This window comes from Podarcis filfolensis (genome assembly GCF_964270895.1).
Source record: "Podarcis filfolensis genome assembly, chromosome: 16".
Taxonomy (NCBI): Eukaryota; Metazoa; Chordata; class Lepidosauria; order Squamata; family Lacertidae; genus Podarcis; species Podarcis filfolensis.
Genome location: NC_139620.1, coordinates 21,535,552 through 21,555,450, shown reverse-complemented (window position 1 = coordinate 21,555,450; position 19,899 = coordinate 21,535,552). Strand labels below are relative to the sequence as shown.

General features: G+C 46.3%; 1 protein-coding gene and 1 long non-coding RNA gene across 3 annotated transcripts in view; one reads left to right on the top strand and one right to left on the bottom strand.

Annotated features, from left to right (window-relative positions):
* Positions 1-15,167, top strand: part of LOC310751517 — a 135,861-nt gene extending 120,694 nt beyond the window's left edge. Inside the window, exon 2 of the long non-coding RNA XR_014542584.1 lies at positions 14,502-15,167. This is a non-coding gene — a long non-coding RNA (uncharacterized lncRNA). The remainder of the gene's footprint in view (positions 1-14,501) is intronic.
* The window catches only part of SUDS3 (SDS3 homolog, SIN3A corepressor complex component), a 29,628-nt gene continuing 20,942 nt past the window's right edge, over positions 11,214-19,899 (bottom strand). For both annotated transcript variants that reach the window (XM_083590483.1, XM_083590482.1), the window contains exons 11-12: positions 17,476-17,560; positions 11,214-12,326 (exon numbers count right to left, since the gene is read on the bottom strand). In XM_083590483.1, the coding sequence (XP_083446609.1) occupies positions 12,228-12,326; positions 17,476-17,560 (184 nt within the window). In that variant the 3' untranslated portion in view covers positions 11,214-12,227. The remainder of the gene's footprint in view (positions 12,327-17,475; positions 17,561-19,899) is intronic.

The following is a 19,899-nucleotide window of genomic DNA, read 5'->3' as shown; positions in this document are numbered from 1 at the left end:
CATGGGACTCTCAAGAGTCTCCTCCAGCACCATAATTCAAAAGCATCAATTCTTCGGCGATCAGCCTTCTTTATGGTCCAGCTCTCACTTCCATACATCACTACTGGGAAAACCATAGCTTTAACTATACGGACCTTTGTTGGCAAGGTGATGTCTCTGCTTTTTAAGATGCTGTCCATCTTGATTTCAGTAAGGCTTTTGACCAAGTCTCCCATGGTATTCTTGCAGAGAAGCTGGTAAAATTTGGGTTGAACGAGGTAACTGTTAGATGGATTTGTAGCTGGTTGATTGAACATACACAAAGAGTGCTCACCAGTGCTTTTTTTCTGGGGGGTACGCAGGGGTACGCATACCCCTAAACATTTTGTGAATCTAAGTCTGGCCTCACTGAGGGGCAATATTTCAATATGAGTAGGAAAATGAGGGTACCCCTAAAAAATTTTTTAGAGGGTTAAAAAAGCACTGGTGCTCACTAATGTTTTCTCATCATCCTGGGAAAAAGTGGGGCGCCTCAGGGTTCTGTCCTGGGCCTGTTGCTGTTCAGTGTCTTTATAAACAACTTGGAAGAAGGAATTGAAGGGACGCTCATCAAATTTGCAGATGACACCTAACCGGGAGGGTTAGCTAATGTCACAGAAGACAGAATCGGATGTGAATTTTACCTTTTTTACAACAGGGGAGTTTCTACACCACCACCCATCTCTATGTTCCACCCAGACAAGCAAGACGCATGAATGACACATTCCAGCCAGGCAAAAACACTTGAGAAGAGGGCAAAGCAGGGCCAGTTTGTCTTGGAGAAGAGTCCCAAGAGGCAGACAGAGAGACCCCAGGGTAAGGTTACCAGATTTTTTTCAAGGAATCCGGGGACATTTTAAATAAATAAATAAACAAATAAATAAATAAGACATGTTTGGGACATTGATGCTGCAGTGATGGCGGTGGCAGAGGGGTGGCCGCCCCCTTGACCTCAGCCGCCACATTTCCCCTTCCTCTGAGGCTTCTATCTCCTTTCTCCATGAGCCTGGGCAGCCCCTGAGTTGTTGGTTCTTCGGTGGTGGTGGTGGTGGTGGGGAAGCAGTGCACGGTGGGTCAGGCATGGAAGGCAGAGAAGGAGGTCCGAGAGTGGTGGCAGCAGCAAGCTCAGGCGGCAGGATGCCTCCCTTCCCATCGGAGCAGCCCCAATCCCATTCCTACTTGCATGCAAGCAGGAGGGGGCAGGGTGCTGTGTGTGGCAGTCAGCTCAGCGGGATCCCACCTTCGTCGCCAGTGAAATATACTCAGAGTCGCAAAGTGATTTCATGCTCTTTATTCAGCTCATAGTGGTGAGGAGGAATGAATGAATGTCCCCTCAAAGTATCTGCTTTATATACATTATTTACACAATGGGCTGCACATGATTGGCTGATTCCGGAATTCTACTGTAAGCCAGTCAGGTTGTGGATTCACTTCTATCTGGAGCATGATTGGGTGGTTCCTGCCAACCAATCATACTGCTGCATTGTTCTAGGACCAATCAGACTGCTGCATTCTGAATCCTATTGTTCTAGTACCAATCAGACTGCTGCCTTTTGGATCCTATTGTTCTAGGACCAATCAGACTGCTGCAGTTTGGATCCTATTCAACTCAGTACATAACAGATCCCTTAGCTAGGAAGGGAGGCTTTCCGTTGCCTAACTGAGAGATCCCTGCCCCCTCCTGCTTGGACGCAAGCTCTGATAGGCAGCGTGAAGCCTCCTGCACAGCTGAGAGATCCCTGCCCCGCTCCTGCTTGCACGCAAGTAGGAGTTGGGAGGCTGCTCCTATAGGCAGCATGAAGCCTCCCTTCACAGCGTAGTTGCTGGGCTCAGGGAAGGCGGAGGCAGCCTGGAAGCTGCATCTTAGAGCCCCTGCAGCACCATCATATGGGGACTTCTGATCAGCTCCTGAAGCCAGCGAGAGCCAACTGCTCTGGGCTGCTGAGACTGCCACTGCTGCGTTTCCCGGGGACATTAGATGAAATTCGGGGACATTCCGGGGATGGAATTTGTCCAGGGACTTCTTCGCAAATCCGGGGACTGTCCCCGGGAAACGGGGACGTCTGGTAACCCTACCCTAGAGGGCCGCATTTGGCCCCTAGACTTGGTTTCCCACCCTTGATATAGAGAAACAAAAGGGAAGCTGCAAGAAAATGTTGCAGTGCATTCACAGCTCCTAACTACAGCTCTTCTGATCAGCGTCCCAGTCAGGCAGAGCATTCCATTCCTCCATCTCCATTTTTCGTTGGCAACCGGCCCCCAATATTCCTTGCATACTGAGCATGCTCAGCCCCTATTAGGCTTATTTGGGGTGGGAGGAGCTGGTCCATTTTGCACTCCTATGCCGACCCTAAGCCTAGCATCTGTACAATCCAACATACAACCCTGATGGACAGTTTTGAGGATTTACAAGGGGATTAAAAAAAATATTCCATTTATAATCATTTCTCCCCTAGCTGTGCGAGACAGGCAGGCGACTACCAGGGAGAGATCGGAGTTGCCATCAAAAGCTGCCTCATTTGTTTCGGCTCCAAACAGAAGATAATTGTGCTGCTTATGAATGCGGATGCTGTCTTGCTGCCCATTCCGGTTGCCTCCTTAATTGCTTCGTGTTTTATCCTCGCCTTGTTTTAATCCACTGTAAGCTGCCGTGGAGATGGCGCGATCAAAAGGTGGGCTTTGAATCTTCAACACAAACATAAAGAAAATGAAGTTGCTGCTGATCTCCTCCAGCTTTTTGCTCTTGGGATGGTTGTTTAACCTGCAATCATAAGCCGCTCTAATTCCAGAAAAGCAGATGGTGACCTGTTGTTGTTTAGTCATATCCGACTCTTTGTGACCCCATGGACCAGAGCACGCCAGGCACTCCTGTCTTCCACTGTCTCCCGCAGTTTGGTCAAACTCATGTTCATAGCTTCGAGAACACTGTCCAACCATCTCATCCTCTGTCGTCCCCTTCTCCTTGTGCCCTCCATCTTTCCCAACATCAGGGTCTTTTCCAGGGAGTCTTCTCTTCTCATGAGGTGGCCAAAGTATTGGAGTCTCAGGATCTGTCCTTCCAGTGAGCACTGAGGGATGGTTTCCTTAAGAATGGATACGTTTGATCTTCTTGCAGTCCATGGGACTCTCAAGAGTCTCCTCCAGCACCATAATTCAAAAGCATCAATTCTTTGGCGATCAGCCTTCTTTATGGTCCAGCTCTCACTTCCGATGGTCACCTACCGAGGGCCAAGTTCAAAGTATTACTATGAGTATATAAAGTCCTTAACAACTTGGGACCATTTTACCTACAAGAGCATCTTGCTATATATATGCCCACTTGACCACTTGGATCAGCAGAAGTGGCACTGTTACAGTTGCCACCTAATACCTTTGTAAGAAATGGATCTTTTAGTGTGGCTGCAGCTACACTTTGGAACTCTCCGCCTATTGATATCAGGAAGACACCATATGCTTTTTAGTGCCTGCTCAAAACATTATGTTTTAGACCAGGGGTCAGCAAACTTTTTCAGCAGGGGGCTGGTCCACTGTCCCTCAGACCTTGTGGGGGGGCCGGACTATTTTTTTGGGGGGGGAATGAACGAATTCCTATGCCCCCCAAATAACCCAGAGATGCATTTTAAAGAAAAGGACACATTCTACTCATGTAAAAACACACTGATTCCCGGACCGTCCGCGGGCCAGACTGAGAAGGCAATTGGGCCGGCTCCGGCCCCCGGGCCTTAGTTTGCCTACTCATGTTTACTTTTAGATTGCTTACCCATGTTTTAGACAAACCTATGCAGACGTTTAGAAAGTTGATGGGAGTTTTAATCTGTTTTTGGTCCACTTTTTAAAAGTCTTAATTATTTTTCCTCATTGATAAATTTCTTGTTTTATCTTGTTTTTCAATTTCGCAAACAAGCAATGCATAAATTTTATGAAATAAAATAAATCATTCCCAGCATGATGCGGGGTATGTGTGTTTGTAAGTAAGTAAGTAAGTAAATAAATAAATAAATAAAATAAATGCTGCCCATCTGACTGGGTTGCCCAAGCCACTCTGGGCAGCTTCCAGCAAATCAAAACATCAAACATTAAAAACTTTCCTATAACTGCAGTTGTAGCTGCAGAAGGGTCATACGAAGTGTCCCTATTTTCCAGGAAGTCCTGAATTTACAGAAGCTGTCCTGGTTTCTGATTTGATCCTGGAATGTCCCACTTTACCTTAGGACATACCTATTTTCAGTGGAGAAATGTTGGAGGGTATGGAGTTAATGTGACCCCCAAACCAAGGAGATAAGTAACTAGACAACCTTTAGGACAGGGGTCTGCAACCCGCGGCTCCGGAGCCGCATGTGGCTCTTGTACACCTTTGCCGCAGCTCCGGGGCGGATACTAGCAAGGGGAGGAGGCGCATTGTGCACCCCGACACTCTCCACTGTGGCGGGCGCTGTACTGGCTGTGACGTCGCATGGGGGCAGTGCGTGCGTTAGTCCCAACGTCACCTTCCCGCCCGCCCGCCCACTACATTGTAAGGGGCATGTACGCTGGTCACTGCATTGAAAGGGGGCATGTACGCTGGTCACTGTTTTGAAGGGGAGTGAAGAACACACACACAAAAAAAGGTAACTTGTTAATTTAACGTTTATTTCTGTGAGGAGGAGTAATTCTGAGGGGTCAAACAAAGAAATAATAAAAAAGTGACAAAAAAGTTATTTTTATAATGACGAGTTTTGCGGCTCCCAGTTTTTTTTCCTTCGGAAACGGGTACAAGTGGCTCTTTTTGTCTTAAAGGTTGCAGACCCCTGCTTTAGGAGATGTCTGGAGGCAGCCCTGTATAGGGAAGTGGGTTGTTTTTTTAATGTTTTATTATGTTTTTATATTTATTGGAAGCCACCCGGAGTGGCTGGGGCAACCCAGTCAGAGGGACAGGGTATAAATGATAAAATTATTATTATGATGGAGTAGGACATTCCTACTTTCATCAGAAAAGTGTTCGAGGGTATGTAAATCTTTATTAAACGGCACGTGTGCAACTGTACAGGTTGGGGAAAGTGCCCAATTCTAAATCAAAAGGATCTGAGCTCTGTACAGTGGTACCTCAGGTTAAGAACTTAAATTTGTTCTGGAGGTCTGTTCTTAGCCTGAATCTGTTTTTCACCTGAGGTACCACTTTAGCAAATGGAGCCTCCTGCTGCCGCAGTGCCGCCAGACTACGATTTCTGTTCTCATCCTGAAGCAAAGTTCTTAACCTGAGGTACTATTTCTGGGTTAGCGGGGTCTGCAACCTGAAGCGTCTGTAACCTGAGGTACCACTGTACTTCAACACAAAGTAGGGTGGGGGGAGATATTTCCTGGGGGACATTAACAGGCTTTAGAGGAGGCAGAAATAAAGTTGGGGTGCCAGAGGCAACCCCCTCCCCAAGACAAAAACAGACGAAGGACAAGCACCCATTAAAGAGGCAAATGGGATGTGTTCATTTTGCCCGCATGCATTTCTGTGCTTTCAAGGGAATCAACATGACATTTTGTTTACAGTATCACGAAAACCATGTCAGTGTGAACCTGGAAGCACCAGGGTGCAAGTAAAAAACACACTGTTGGGTGTGAGGCAGGCAGGCAAGCAGGCAGGGTCCTGCTGCCCCAGGTAAGACATAAGAGAGATTATAATTTTTATTTTAATTCCCAGGCTGCCGCTTGTTTTTAATCTGGTCAGCTGTCTTCATTGCACATAATGAATTGACCGGGATTTTTGGTCTTGAGGGATGTATCTGTTTGTGTTACTGATTGGTGTATTTCAATAGGTTTGTATGTGTTTGTTAATATATTGCACTCTGTACTTGATTGCCATTTTGTGATTCACTACAAAGCAATTTAGGAATTAAAGAACCTTTTATTGAGGGTAAAAGAGGAGAGGGCAAAATATGGTCTGAAGCTCAACATCAAAAAAACGAAGATCATGGCCACTGGTCCCATCACCTCCTGGCAAATAGAAGGAGAAGAAATGGAGGCAGTGAGAGATTTTACTTTCTTGGGCTCCATGATCAGTGCAGATGGTGACAGCAGCCACGAAATTAAGAGACGCCTGCTTCTTGGGAGGAAAGCAATGACCAACCTAGACAGCATCTTAAAAAGTAGAGACATCACCTTGCCAACAAAGGTCCGTATAGTAAAAGCTATGGTTTTCCCAGTAGTGATGTATGGAAGTGAGAACTGGACCATAAAGAAGGCTGATCGTCGAAGAATTGATGCTTTTGAATTATGGTGCTGGAGGAGACTCTTGAGAGTCCCATGGACTACAAGAAGATCAAACCTATCCATTCTTAAGGAAATCAGCCCTGAGTGCTCACTGGAAGGACAGATCCTGAAGCTGAGGCTCCAATACTTTGGCCACCTCATGAGAAGAGAAGACTCCCTGGAAAAGACCCTGATGTTGGGAAAGATGGAGGGCACAAGGAGAAGGGGACGACAGAGGACGAGATGGTTGGATAGTGTCTTCGAAGCTACAAACATGAGTCTGACCAAACTGTGGGAGGCAGTGGAAGACAGAAGTGCCTGGCGTGCTCTGGTCCATGGGGTCACGAAGAGTCGGACACGACTAAACGACTAAACAACAACAACAACAACAACACAAAGCAATTATGAAATGTTGTGTATGTGTTTGTGTTTGTGTGTGTGTATGAAAGATACATGCGCACACACAAACATCTTTTACTCTTATGTTCTTAGTTTGCATCTAAAGGCAGTTTACCTAACTTGCACTTTCTGAAACAACACAGCCGTCCTTTGAAACATTCACTTCTCCGAATTTTGTAATGCACTCTCCTCCAGCCAAGTAAAGTGTGCAAAAAAAGTGTATTGTTGGATAACATGTCCATATATTAGTGGGGGGGAGGAGACAACTAAAATGCATCATATTGGGGGAAACTGCTTTGCCAGACGTGTATATCAGGCAAGGTTGTGTACAAAAATGTGTACACCAGGAGAAAATTGTACAAGAATGCTGAAGAATTTATTGGATCTAACCAAATAAACCGAAAGCAAAGTGATATGGAAATATGGAAAATCAAACTCAAGAACGGAAAAATCTGTCCAGTTGTGACTGACGCATGACAGGTCCTTTCCAGTGATGGCTCCCCAGTTGTGGAATGCTATCCCTAGGCAGCTGCGCCTGTCTCCACTGTTAACCTTCAGGAGGAATTTGAAAACATTTGTTTACCCAGCTGAATTCGGTGGCTGAAGAATAACTCTCCTGGGAAGCCCAAGATCATCAGATGGAAACAAATGTTTTTAACCACTCTTAGAAGGTTTTCAACTGCAACTGCTTCTAGATGTTTGTCATTGTAACTGCTTTTAAATTGTTTTAACCTGTTTTGGAATTTTTTTTCATTTTGTTTTTAAGTTGTGTGTCTGTTTGCCACCCTGGTCTCCTTGAGGAGGAAGGGCGGGGTATGAATGGAATTCAGTAACGTTTTTTAGAAGTTGAAAAAAATGAGGAACTGAGAGATACCCAAATCAACAGGTTTGGCCATCCTTCCACTCTCTCCTAACACCTTCCACTCCCTAGTTAGGCTGTCCTAAGGAGCCTTCAAATTATTCCCGACATGCAAAAACCCTTTCGCCTGTGGCAAGTCCTTTTTCAACGGCTGGTTGATTAAATTAGCTTTTCCCGTCCTCCAGCGAGAAGAGGATTGGAGAGATGGCGCAAGGAAATTCCATGCCAATTTCTGCAAGGTTGTTTGGCGCTCTGCGGCGATAAAACCACAGAGGATTATCCTTTTGCGAGAGAGGTGGCGGTGAAGCAAACCTGTGTGCTCAGAGGGTGTACGGCCTGGAGCCCTGACCGCGAACTGCAGGGAATTGTGGATTAAGGGGTGGGGAGATGTGCGTAGCTCTGAATTCCATGCGCACGACACAGCACTAAAGAGATCCATCAAGATGGGGGGCTTGCGAAACTTTGCTCCTGCAGCAGTTTTCAACTTCTCCGGAACCAGCCCCGGCTAAAACAGACCTTGTCGGCAGTGTTTTGTGCTGATCTCGGAGCAATTGCACTCTGTACGCTTTTGCTGTGCCGATCAGTTAAGCTTGCTCAGACTCTAATAGCTGTTGCAAGAATCATGGCTGCAGGGGGAACATGTTATCCTCAAAACATCAGGGCTGGTGCGCAACCCTCGAAAACAGCAGAGCATTCATAATCAGCTCCGTTTGGGATACGTGGGTCTGGAAGCAAAAAGCCTCTCAACTCTCTACACTGCTTCTGGCATTAAACCACTTACCCCCAGCCTTCTGAAACCTGGTGACCATGAGATGCTTTAGGCCGTGGCTGTTAGCAACCTGAGCTGCCACATTTACCAGCAGCTTAGAACAGCATTTGAAATTCACCAGGCACGTTTTGCACCAGGCTATCGGCCACTTGTGACCAAGGGAAGATGCCCGGGTACCAGGATGGCGCCTGACATCTCTACCATCTGGAGGTGCGTGCCTGGAGATCCTTGGACCTTGTCTGTTTTCACTCACTTGGCAACGCATCTTGTAGAATTCTATCCATTATATTTTATCGGCACAACCAGAATTAATTTGAGGAACACAAAAGTTGCACTGAAAAATACGACCTTTGAGCCATCTGGCCCCAAAATGTCAACTAGGTATTTTGTTTCGGTGGCTGCAATCCTGGTTTAAGGTGCCCTACGTGGCCTGGCTTATAGATCTGATTTTCTAACACAGCCTTAGAAGCTGTGAACCTCTGGTGTAATATAGGAAACTGCCTATTGTGTGCCCAGAGTGGTATATTGAAAGGATAAAGCAAATTCCACAAGGATAGGTCAAATGGCCAATGCAGCCAATGGTGCCAAACACAGAGATGGGGAATGTGTGACCTTCCAGATACTGCTGGATCACAGCTCTCATTGTCCTTCAGCATTAGCCATGCTGGCTGGAGCTGATGGGAGCTGGATCCCAACATCTGGAGGGCTATACTGTTTGATTTATTGCATTTATATCCCACCTTTTCCCCATAGGAGCTCAAGGTGGCATACATGGCTCTCCCCTTCCTCAATTAACCCCCACAAGAACCCTGTGAGGTAGGTTAGGCTGGGAGGCAGCAACTGGCCCAAGGTCATCCAGTGAGCTTTGTGACAGAGTGGGGATTTGAATCCTGGTCATAGTTCGACGTGCTATTCACTACACCACCGCAGGCTACCATCCCCAGCTATAAGGAACCTCCGTGTTCAGAACTTAGGGACCTGCCTGATATTGAGTCACACCAGGTGAAGGTCGAAGGATGGACACTGAGACTTTCTCTGACATTCTTGTATGTTATCCTCGACCCACAGATGGAAGAGCATACGGGGCCGAGCAATAGAACAGAGGATAGTATACCTCCGCAGGAAGGGACGAACAGCAGGGGACAATTGCTTTCGAGGCCTGCTTTGTTGCCTTGGCAGAGATTTCTGACGGGCTGAACACACAGCCTTGCTGCCAATTCCTCTCCCCGAACACCATGCTTGTCAGAAGGTTGCCAACTCGGCAATGATTTCCACAAACAATATTGGAAGAAAGCAAGTGATTGGAAGATGCTTATACTGCAAATCGGCAAAATGCTTTTATTGATTTGCATCCTCACTGCACATAAGAATTTGACTCATCCTCGTAAAAAAACCACCCCTAAATAAATAAAAGTTGGCACCGGCGTATAAGACCCCAAATAGGGTTGGTGTGAGCAATCAAGGATGAATTCCGCCTCATTTCAAGCCCCAGGCTGAAGGAAACCCTCCCACCCACTGTCCTGCTCTGCTAAACGCGACGCTATCCACTCTCATAAAACACAAAGAATCCTTCTGGCAAGAGGAAAGGCTAATGTGAATCCATAACAGAATATTGAGCCGTCCTAAACAAAAAACTCATTTTTTACTTTTTTTTTTAAGGCTCCCTTTTGGAACTTTGCCTTTCGAAATCCTAAAATGGTCAGAACCCCTTTAGAAAAAAGCAACAGAGCACAGCCCAGATCTGCGGCAAGCACATTTGCTTTTGTTTCTTAGGGTCAAGTTCCCAAGGCAGCCTGTGAACCAGCCCTGACAGGATGAGGGGTCTTCCTGCAGACAGATCAGGGATGGTCAGGTGTGGTCTTCCAGTTGTTACTTGGCTGTTACATGACTGCTGGTGATCCTGGCAGGGGGTGATGGGAATTCAACCACATCTAAGGGGTCCCAGGCACCCCCAACCCCAGAATAATAAGACGGAACGCTTACAGGCACTTTTCTGCTATCGAGGCTGCTGCTCATTTTTTTCCACCCTGCCTGCCTTCTCCCAACAACTGGTTCTCCCCCTGAGAAGCTATCGGGCGATGTAGAACTGCCTAAAAGAAGCACACCATGGACTAGTTATTTAAAAGGCAGCAAAAAAAATGGGAAGGCAGTCTAGACTTGCATGCTTCTGGCTGCTCTCCACGCAGTATGTCAAGAAAGGGCTGTAGCTCAGAGGCAGGTTGCATACTTGGCATGCAAAAGGTCCCAGGTTCAATCCTTGGCGTCGGCTGGGAAAGGCCTCTGGAGAGCAGCTGCCAGTCAGTGCAGACAATACTGAGCCTGACGCAGCAGAAGGCAGCTTCCAGTGCTCTGTAGCAGGTATTTCCAACCACTTTCACATCCTTGCTTCATTTCAATCGCACGCAATTTATTCGGGGGAACTGGGCTCTGAAGCCAAGGTGAAAGAGGCAACAATTTTGATAAGGACAGATATAAAACGGAGGAGTTTTATATCTCAAAGAGAGTGTTTGTAGCAAGAGAGACTGATGTATAGCTGGGTGCAGAATCCGATGCACACATATTTGCTGGCAATGATGGGAGCCAGGCGGGCAGGCAAATGAAATGTCAGAAAGGCCGGCTGCCTGGACCACAATCCCCCAACTCCAGGGTTCAGATTAGGAGATTCTAACACGGACCTCATTGCTGTGGCATGACTGCCATCTGGCTGCAGCACACAGAAAATGAGACATGGCAGGCTCAGGCTGAATAAGGAAGGCGTGCAAAAAACCCCGGACCCCCGCAGGTGTGAAAAGGAGGGCTTTGAGGACCCATGCAATTGCTGCGTAGGAAGAACGGGCAAGGGTTAAAAGAGGTGGTTGATCAGGCCTGGTTCAATCAGAATTCACAACATAGGCTGGACTGGGACAGCCAACAGCGCTGGGGAGAAAAGCAGACACCACACAGCAGGTATCGAGATAAAAAGTGTTTTGCAAGCAACTTCACCACCACCGCCAGGTCATAAAAACAGTACAGCACTCTCTAAAGATTGGCACTGCACATTCCATCTGGTTTCAAGAATTACTATCCCTTGAGATTACACTGAGGGCCTCGCTGATGTGTGTTCTCTTTCTCTCACTCACTCACACACAAGTGTCCATACAGGGCTCATGCCATCTCCATCAGCCGCCACCCAAGAATCATCACAGCTGCTGCAACAACAAAGAGAGCAGCTTGTAGGACAGTCACCAGCAGTTTCCACACAGCGCTGCTCACAGAACCTCCCTCCCACCCAGAGTCCAATTGTTCCTTTGATTCACCCTCCACAGGAAACACAAAGAAAACATTGGGTTTGCTCATTGCTGGGATATACAAATGGCTACCGCCCCACCCGCCCCTCCCCTCAAGCTTCGGGGCAATCAAGTGCGATCCCCTGAACCACACTTTCAGTAAAAGCAATTCGAAGTTCAGGACACCCAAGGACCTCGGAAAACTCCTATTTCCCTGCATGCCTAACTGCGATCAGCGTCGTTCACGGGGTCGGCTGTTTAAGAGGCACTGCGGTCGGATCTGTCCTCCATTCAGCACCTCTCAGATGTGCAGGCTGCCCATTGCGTCTCCCCGAGGCTACCCTGCTTGCGCCTCTCAATGCAAAATATATATATAATTTTAAAAACGATACACCGCGTGTGCTCTTCTGCAGGATATACAAGAATGGAATGGACTTGAGACCACAGGCATACATTCTTCTTTTAAGTAGTCTTTGGAAATGAGAAAGCTCAACTAACGCAGTGGGGTGGGCTCTGGTGCACGGCGTGGGCTCACGAAAGAGAGAGAGAGGACAGCAGGAGCAACGTGGGCAGCCAAACAGGCAGCATCCAAAGGATCGAGGAGGGAGGTGGACCTTCTGCTGGTTCAGACCCAGGAAGAACAACCACAAGTCTCTGCAAGAGCTGATTGTCTTTAACACAGCGCAGGGCCAGAGAGTCACGCAGCCGACCGCCGCCGGATGACGAAGGCTCCGCGCTGGAGCTGTCCAAGGTAGATCCGCATTTTTGTGCTGTCACTGGTTTTCCTCACCCAGATCTGCGAAGGTTTTGGTGGGGGGGGGGGGGGGACACACAAAAGAAAAGTCAACTTTTTGCGTTTTCATCTGGGTTGGATTATACAGTCCGCGCTTCCGTGAAAATATATCAAGGTGGTAAAAACCACAAGGGGTTGGGATAAAAATCAGCAAAGCATCAGTTAAAAACAACAATGAAACGTCAGTAAATAGTTGGGTGAAAAATAAACCATGTTGCACCTCTTTACCCTGGCAAAGCATTATATTATTATATTATGTTATGTTATGTTATGTTATGTTATGTTATGTTATGTTATGTTATATTATAAATAATTTTATTATTTAAATACTGCCCATTTGACTTGGATGTCCCAGTTACTCTGGGCGGCTCCCAGCAGAATATTAAAACCACGATCAAACATCAAACATTAAAAACTTCCCTCAACAGGGCTGCCTTCAGATGTCTTCTAAAAGACTAGTTGTATATTTCCTTGACATCTGATGGGAGGGCGTTCCACAGGGCGGGCGCCACTACCGAGAAGGCCCTCTGCCTGGTTCCCTGCAACCTCACTTCTAGCAGGGAGAGAACCGCCAGAAGGCCCTCGGAGTTGGACCTCAGATATAAATCCTATCTATGTCCCACCTTTTCCCAGGGATTCAAGGTGGCTTACACAAATTAAAACAACATTGGTAAAATACAAAAAGCTAAGAACATACAAATGGTAATTGTTAAAAACTAATTAAACACTAACAGAAATAAAATATAAAAAACAAATCTTTTAAAATGCAGATAAAAAAGCAAAGCACTATTAAAAGCCCTCTCCTTAAAAAAACCCAGTAATTTCCCAGAGACCTGTCAGAATAAGAGTCTTCACTGATGATACCTGAGGTATATATTTTTAGGACCTATCTTATTTCTGCGATTGTATGTTGTTTTAACTTTTTTTAAGGTCGTGTATTAGCTGTTGGAACACATCCTGAGACCTTAAGGTGAAGGAAGGGTGCAGTAGTAGTAGTAGTAGTAGTAGTAGTAGTAGTAGTAGTAGAGGCCTGTCTATGTAATACAGTTTGCAGAAGGTTACGGCTGGCAGAGACCCTTGTCTGAAACCCTGGGGAGCTGCTGCCAGTCAGTGTAGGCAACACTAAGCTGCACCGACCAGTTTTCTAGCTAGGTGCAAGGCAGCTTCCTATGCTCCCCAAATTCCCTTTTTCTTGTTGGAGGTGTCGGGGATGGAACCTGGGGCCATCCTGCACCCTAAACAGGTGCACGACAGCCTCTCTCAAACGGTCTTACAGCAATTATTTCATTTCCTGCTGAAATACGAAAGACAAAACGCACCTTTTCCCTAAGCTGACTTGAGAAATACGTCACGCCTACTTAAAGTGGCCGGCGCCAGAAGAATCCTTCTCCCCAAGTTTGGGCACGTCTCCGGCGACAGGGTGAGTTGGGACTTAATTTCAATTATGCGGGCACCTAACCGCATTAAGATGCTTATTGTTAATGTTAATAAGAGCGAAATTGCTAAATTTGATTTAAGGTTATGTTCTAATGCATCTCTCGGTACGACGTTGCACGCTCATTTGAATAATCACCCACTGAACATAATGACATCTTTGTGACTAGTTTCATTATTAATTGAAAGAGACACTTTGAATAGCAGCCATAACTCACGAGCCAGAGCGAGCCATACAAAATGTTTTCCTTTTAATTGCCCACTTGTTTCAGTTCCTATGTTTTGCTCGAGGCAGGGTTTTATGCAGCTTCGTGGAGTTGGAAGGGGCCATGAGGGTCATCTAGCTCAACCCCACGCAATGCAGGAATCTTTGTGCCCAATGCGAGGCTTGAACCCACGGCACTGAGATCAAGAATCTCACGCTCTACGTGAGCTACCCCACATGTATGGAGAAAGGCAGATAAAAATGTAAGAGGAGATTTGACAGAATTGCTGTGTCTTTTCCCTTTACATGTGTGAATAGCAACCTTGCCAGTAATCTGCTGAGGTACATAGACTCAGAGTTGGAACAGACCGTGAGGACTATTCTAACCCAACCGCCTGCAATGCAGGAATCTCTCGCCCAATGTGGGGCTCGAACGCATGCTCTACCAACTGAGATACAATGGTACCTCAGGTTACATACACTTCAGGTTACATACGCTTCAGGTTACAGACTCTGCTAACCCAGAAATAGTGCTTCAGGTTAAGAATTTGCTTCAGGATGAGAACAGAAATTGTGCTCCGGCAGCGCGGCGGCTGCAGGAGGCCCCATTAGCTAAAGTGGTGCTTCAGGTTAAGAACCGTTTCAGGTTAAGAATGGACCTCAGGAACGAATTAAGTACTTAACCCGAGGTACCACTGTAAACAGATGAAGATTATTTTGCTTCCTCGGCCCCGTTTGTGAAATATGGGATGAGCCAGAAAGTATGGCCACTGGTCTTTGGTTAAGAACACAGGGGGGAGTTTTATACAGAGTTGGACCACTGGTTCATTTAGCTCCGGACCGTCTGCACTGGCTGGCAGCAGCTCTCTCAGAGGTTTCGGGCAGGGGTCCTTCTTTCGCTAGCCGTACCTGGGGATGCTGGAGATTGAAAATGGGCTCTTCTGCATGCAAATCAGAGGCTCTAACACTAAGCCTTTCCTCTAAAAAAGAGAGTAAGAGTCTAGTCCTCACGGTTCTCATTAAAGGGCTGGATTACATAGGAACATGGGAGGCTGTCAAATGTCAATCAGAACATCTAACTCGGCACTGTCCATCTAGAGAGCACCACAGCCATAAAACGGGTGCTTCCCAACAATTTCCTGTTGGTCTTTCTCCCTGGCTGTGTTGGAGTCAACGGCAAACCAAGCCAAGGAGAATAAAATCCAACCTCCAGAACAAAAACACAAGCAACCAACTGGGTAGAGGGGAAAGCAGAAACAGTCTGAGCAACTGCAACTCAAATCTTAGGCTGCCCTACTCTTCTTTGAAGGAAGGTACACAGTAGAAGCTGGACCATAAAGAAGGCTGATCGCCGAAGAATTGATGCTTTTGAATTATGGTGCTGGAGGAGACCCTTGAGAGTCCCATGGACTGCAAGAAGATCAAACGTATCCATTCTGAAGGAAATCAGCCCTGAGTGCTCACTGGAAGGACAGATCCTGAAGCTGAGGCTCCAATACTTTGGCCACCTCATGAGAAGAGAAGACTCCCTGGAAAAGACCCTGATGTTGGGAAAGATTGAGGGCACAAGGAGAAGGGGACGACAGAGGACAAGATGGTTGGACAGTGTTCTCGAAGCTACCAACATGAATCTGACCAAACTGCGGGAGGCAGTGGAAGACAGGAGTGCCTGGCGTGCTCTGGTCCATGGGGTCACAAAGAGTCGGACACGACTAAACGACTAAACAACAACAACAACAACAACAAAACACAGTAGAAATCTAGTAAGTAATAAAATAACTCAGCAGAGGGGCAGTGGAGGTATAAACGACTGCTAGACTTTTGAAAAGCTGGGATCAAGTTCATCAACTTTGCTGAATAATTAAACTCAATAGTTTTAATTGGATTTTGACTAATTGTGCAATTAATTGTTACTGGTTTGAATTTTATTGTGTTATTATCTTCCGTAGCGGGTTATGCCAACCACTATTCTGACTGCTTTTTTATAGGGTAGGAGGGCAATGGGGATGGGTTTAGGAAACCAAGGGAGGAGGTGGTCTGAAAAAAAATCCCCTGGTCTAGACCACAGTTTCCCAAACTTGGGTTTCCAGCTGTTTTTGGACTACAACTCCCATCATCCTTAGCTAGCAGGTCAGGGATGATGGGAACTGTAGTCCAACAATAGCTGGAGACCCAGGTTTGGGAAACCCTGGTCTAGACCAAACCCCCAATGCATTCACCAAGGTCTCCCTGACTCGTTTTAACTGAAGATGCGGCAATTAGTTTTCCAAAGGGAGGATCAGATGATGTGCGCAAGCCAAGAATGAGCTATATTTATGGGGTTCAGGAAGGTTTGGAACAGTCTCTAAGAGGCCATGTAGGTGATGCCTGGTCACCACTGGCCTCTGCCAGGGCCTTTTTGATGGTGGCTCCATGTTTGTAACATGGACGCGGGTGGCGCTGTGGATAAAACCTCAGTGCCTAGGACTTGCCGATCGAAAGGTCGGCGGTTCGAATCCCCGCGGCGGGGTGCGCTCCCGTTGCTCGGTCCCAGCGCCTGCCAACCTAGCAGTTCAAAAGCACCCCCGGGTGCAAGTAGATAAATAGGGACCACTTACTGGCGGGAAGGTAAATGGCGTTTCCGTGTGCTGCGCTGGCTCGCCAGATGCAACTTTGTCACGCTTGCCACGTGACCCGGAAGTGTCTCCGGACAGCGCTGGCCCCCGGCCTCTTAAGTGAGATGGGCACACAACCCTAGAGTCAGACACGACTGGCCCGTACGGGCAGGGGTACCTTTACCTTTACCATGTTTGTAAAATCCCCTCCCTGGTGAAGTGTATCTGCCTCTGCCATTGACTTTCTGCAGAAATGGTGAAAACATTGCTATTTGCACCAAAACATTTGATGGCTGAAGGATGTTGCTACCGGCAACCCCGAAATCACTGTTTTTTTAAAAGTGTTTTCAGAATGTTTTAAAATTGTTTTATTGATGTGTCTGCCACCCTGGGCTCTTTCGGGAAGAAGTGTGGGATATAAATTCAATCCATCAGCTGTCAGCTCTTGGCACATAAACTGGGATGGAGAACTAGACAAAGAGCTTCACTTAGTTACGGAAGAGTAATTGTGTTTTAAAAAATATATGGAAGAGTTAACAAAAAAAGTCAGATGAAGAGTTTCGGCTTAATAAATGCATCTCACTTCCAATTCCCGAAGCTCTGCCGCCAATTGCTGCCATGCAATTGACTAGACAGAAGATTCAATATTTTGCTCCAAAATCCTGCCACTGGAAAAAAAGCACAGTGCCGACGCCCGGTAAAGAATTCTGGGAACTGTAGTTTACTCCATGGAGCTGCAATTCCGAGCACCTGTAACAAACTAGTGTTTGCAGAATTCGGGGGGGGGGGGAGGTGTACATAGCCAGAGGCAATAAATTTAATAATATTGTGTCACGGTCCACAGCCCCATTGACTGCCAACCCCTTAGAGCTTCAAACCTGGCAACTGCCTGCAAAACTCACTGAAGACCCGAGCTTACCTCATTGGCTCCCACGGAACTGATCACACAGCTAATTTTGGTGTTCTCTTTCGACTCCAGATAAATAGCCTGGCTTTTGTGATACCTGCAAGTAAAAGTTAAGAGCTGTGAGTCTACTTGACACTCTGGGACAGCCCAAGATCCCAGCTTACAAAAATCAACTGGTGTCCTCTGTCCCCCACTGTCCCCGCAAATGAGAATGAGCCATTTGCCTCCTGAAAAAGGAACATTTTAATCCAGGGACAGTTGATGTCGTGCCTTGCAAATGTTGCTGGACTCTAAACTCCCATCATGCCCAGCCAGCAAGGTCAATGGTCAGGGATTATGGGCCACCAGATTGGTTACCACCGTCATCACAAACCCACTCATTTTGCTTTGACCTTAACAACTATTATTTATGCCTTGACACTTGAGATTTCGTATTTTTAGGGGCCTCTCCCACTTTTGCGATTGTCATTTGATTTTAATGTTGTATTTCAAATTGTTGCGGCCCACCCTGGGAACCTGGGGGCGGGTAATAAATAAATACTAATAATTTATAAGTGTTCTGGGTGTAAGACTACCTCATTCAGAGGCACAACTAACAACTCAGGAGAAAGGCAGAATGGATGCAACAGGGTGAAGACTTTGCTCCAGCTTATTATGACTGCCAAGCTCAAACCTGGCCATAACACAAAAAGCTTTTGATAGTGTACTGTGGTGCAAATGCAATAATGCCCTTTGTCTGCAAACTATGAGCAAAGCAGTTGACTCATTCCCCTCTCTAAACTGTGGTTTAGCATTCAAGAATTCTTCAAATGTATAAACACAACAGCATTCCACAGACTATACCGGCTGCTTTCTCCTGCTTCAAATTTATTATGGCTTCTGCTTTTTAATGTTTAATGACAGCCAGTGTGCTCTTCACTGCAGGGAATACTGATGAAATGTAGTCATTAGCAAAGGGGCTTATAAATGCAGACTAGATGTGGGGAGAGAAATGGGAAAATTGGGGTTATCAGATAGTCTGTATGTGCTATATCTTTCTTTCTTTTTTAAATTATATGCAAGAAAAACTACAGGAGTTCAATATAGGACCTAAACTGGAGTTCAGCAGAGCCTCATATTCAAAAGGGAAAATGGTGGATTGTCCAGAAACCAAATCCATATGTTTATTGCATGCTGTGGGAAAAACAATCTTTATTAAATTTCTCAGTGATCCAAACACTGCAGCCTCTAGGCCACGAACAATAAAACATGAAATAACAAACCAACAGGTGACTAATAATCAACAAAGAAATCAGTCAAACAGTTAATTTGAACCTGCCACCCCCGCACTCCACCATCAATTTATATAGGGAGCAAAATAATAAAAATACATTAAGTGGTTTAAAAGATCTTTTAAAAACTTATTAAAAGGCCTGAGGGAAAAGGATCTCCTTTGCTGGGTGCTGAAATGCAATTAACACAGGTGCCAAGTGAGCTTCCTGAGGGCAGCATTCTACAAAGCGGGAAGGGGGCAGAAACCATTGAAAAGACCCTCTCTGCATAGTTTACACCATCTGTGCTGAATCCATCAGAGTTCTATTTAGTGTCGTGTCCGAGGGCAAAATGCGGTGAGGTGTCAGTCACAGGATTAACAATGTGAATCGGTATTTTAAATGTAATGTAAGATCTCCCGCAATCTGGACCTAGGCCTACAGTGTGCCATGTGTTTGTGTGTGAGAGAGAATTGAAGTCCCCCTACAACTATCCCAATAGGATCCCTTGCACCTGCAACCTGCTTTTTTAAAGCCACTGATGCAATTGCTAATTGTGCAAAATGAAGACTTATCTCATTTAGCCCCCGATTCTGGTGTTATGAAAAGGTGTGGGCGGAGAGAAAATACATCACTCAAACCTACACGCCATCTATGCGCTCATCATTTGATGGACATCTTTTACATTCTATTTCTTCTCCAACCATGTCACAATAGCGCACGATTTCCAGCAGCCACGTTACCACAGAGCAAACAGCGCATTCTTGCTATAAATTGGGGGGACACAGGCTGGTGAAAAAGCAGACCTGAGTTCCTGCACACAGTCTGCATTTCAGCCACCAAGCCACCTTTTTAATTTCAAAGAGTTTGCTGGATCAGGCCATCCTGTTCTCACAGTGGCTGACCATCAGAAGCCTGTAAGAAACCCTCATGCAGGATCCGAGCACAAGAGCCCTCTCCCCTCCTGCGTTTTCCAGCAGCTGATATTCAGAAACATTTCTGCCTCCAACCACAGAGGCAGAGCATAGCCACCATGGCAAGTAGCCACCGAGAGCTTTCTCCTCCATGAACTGGCCTAATCCTCTTCTAAAGCCATCCAGGTTGGAGGCTTTAAAAGAAGGTTAGGCAAATCTGTGGAGGGCAAAAGCTATATGCTCTGCTTTCACACTTTTGCAAATAAAAAGGT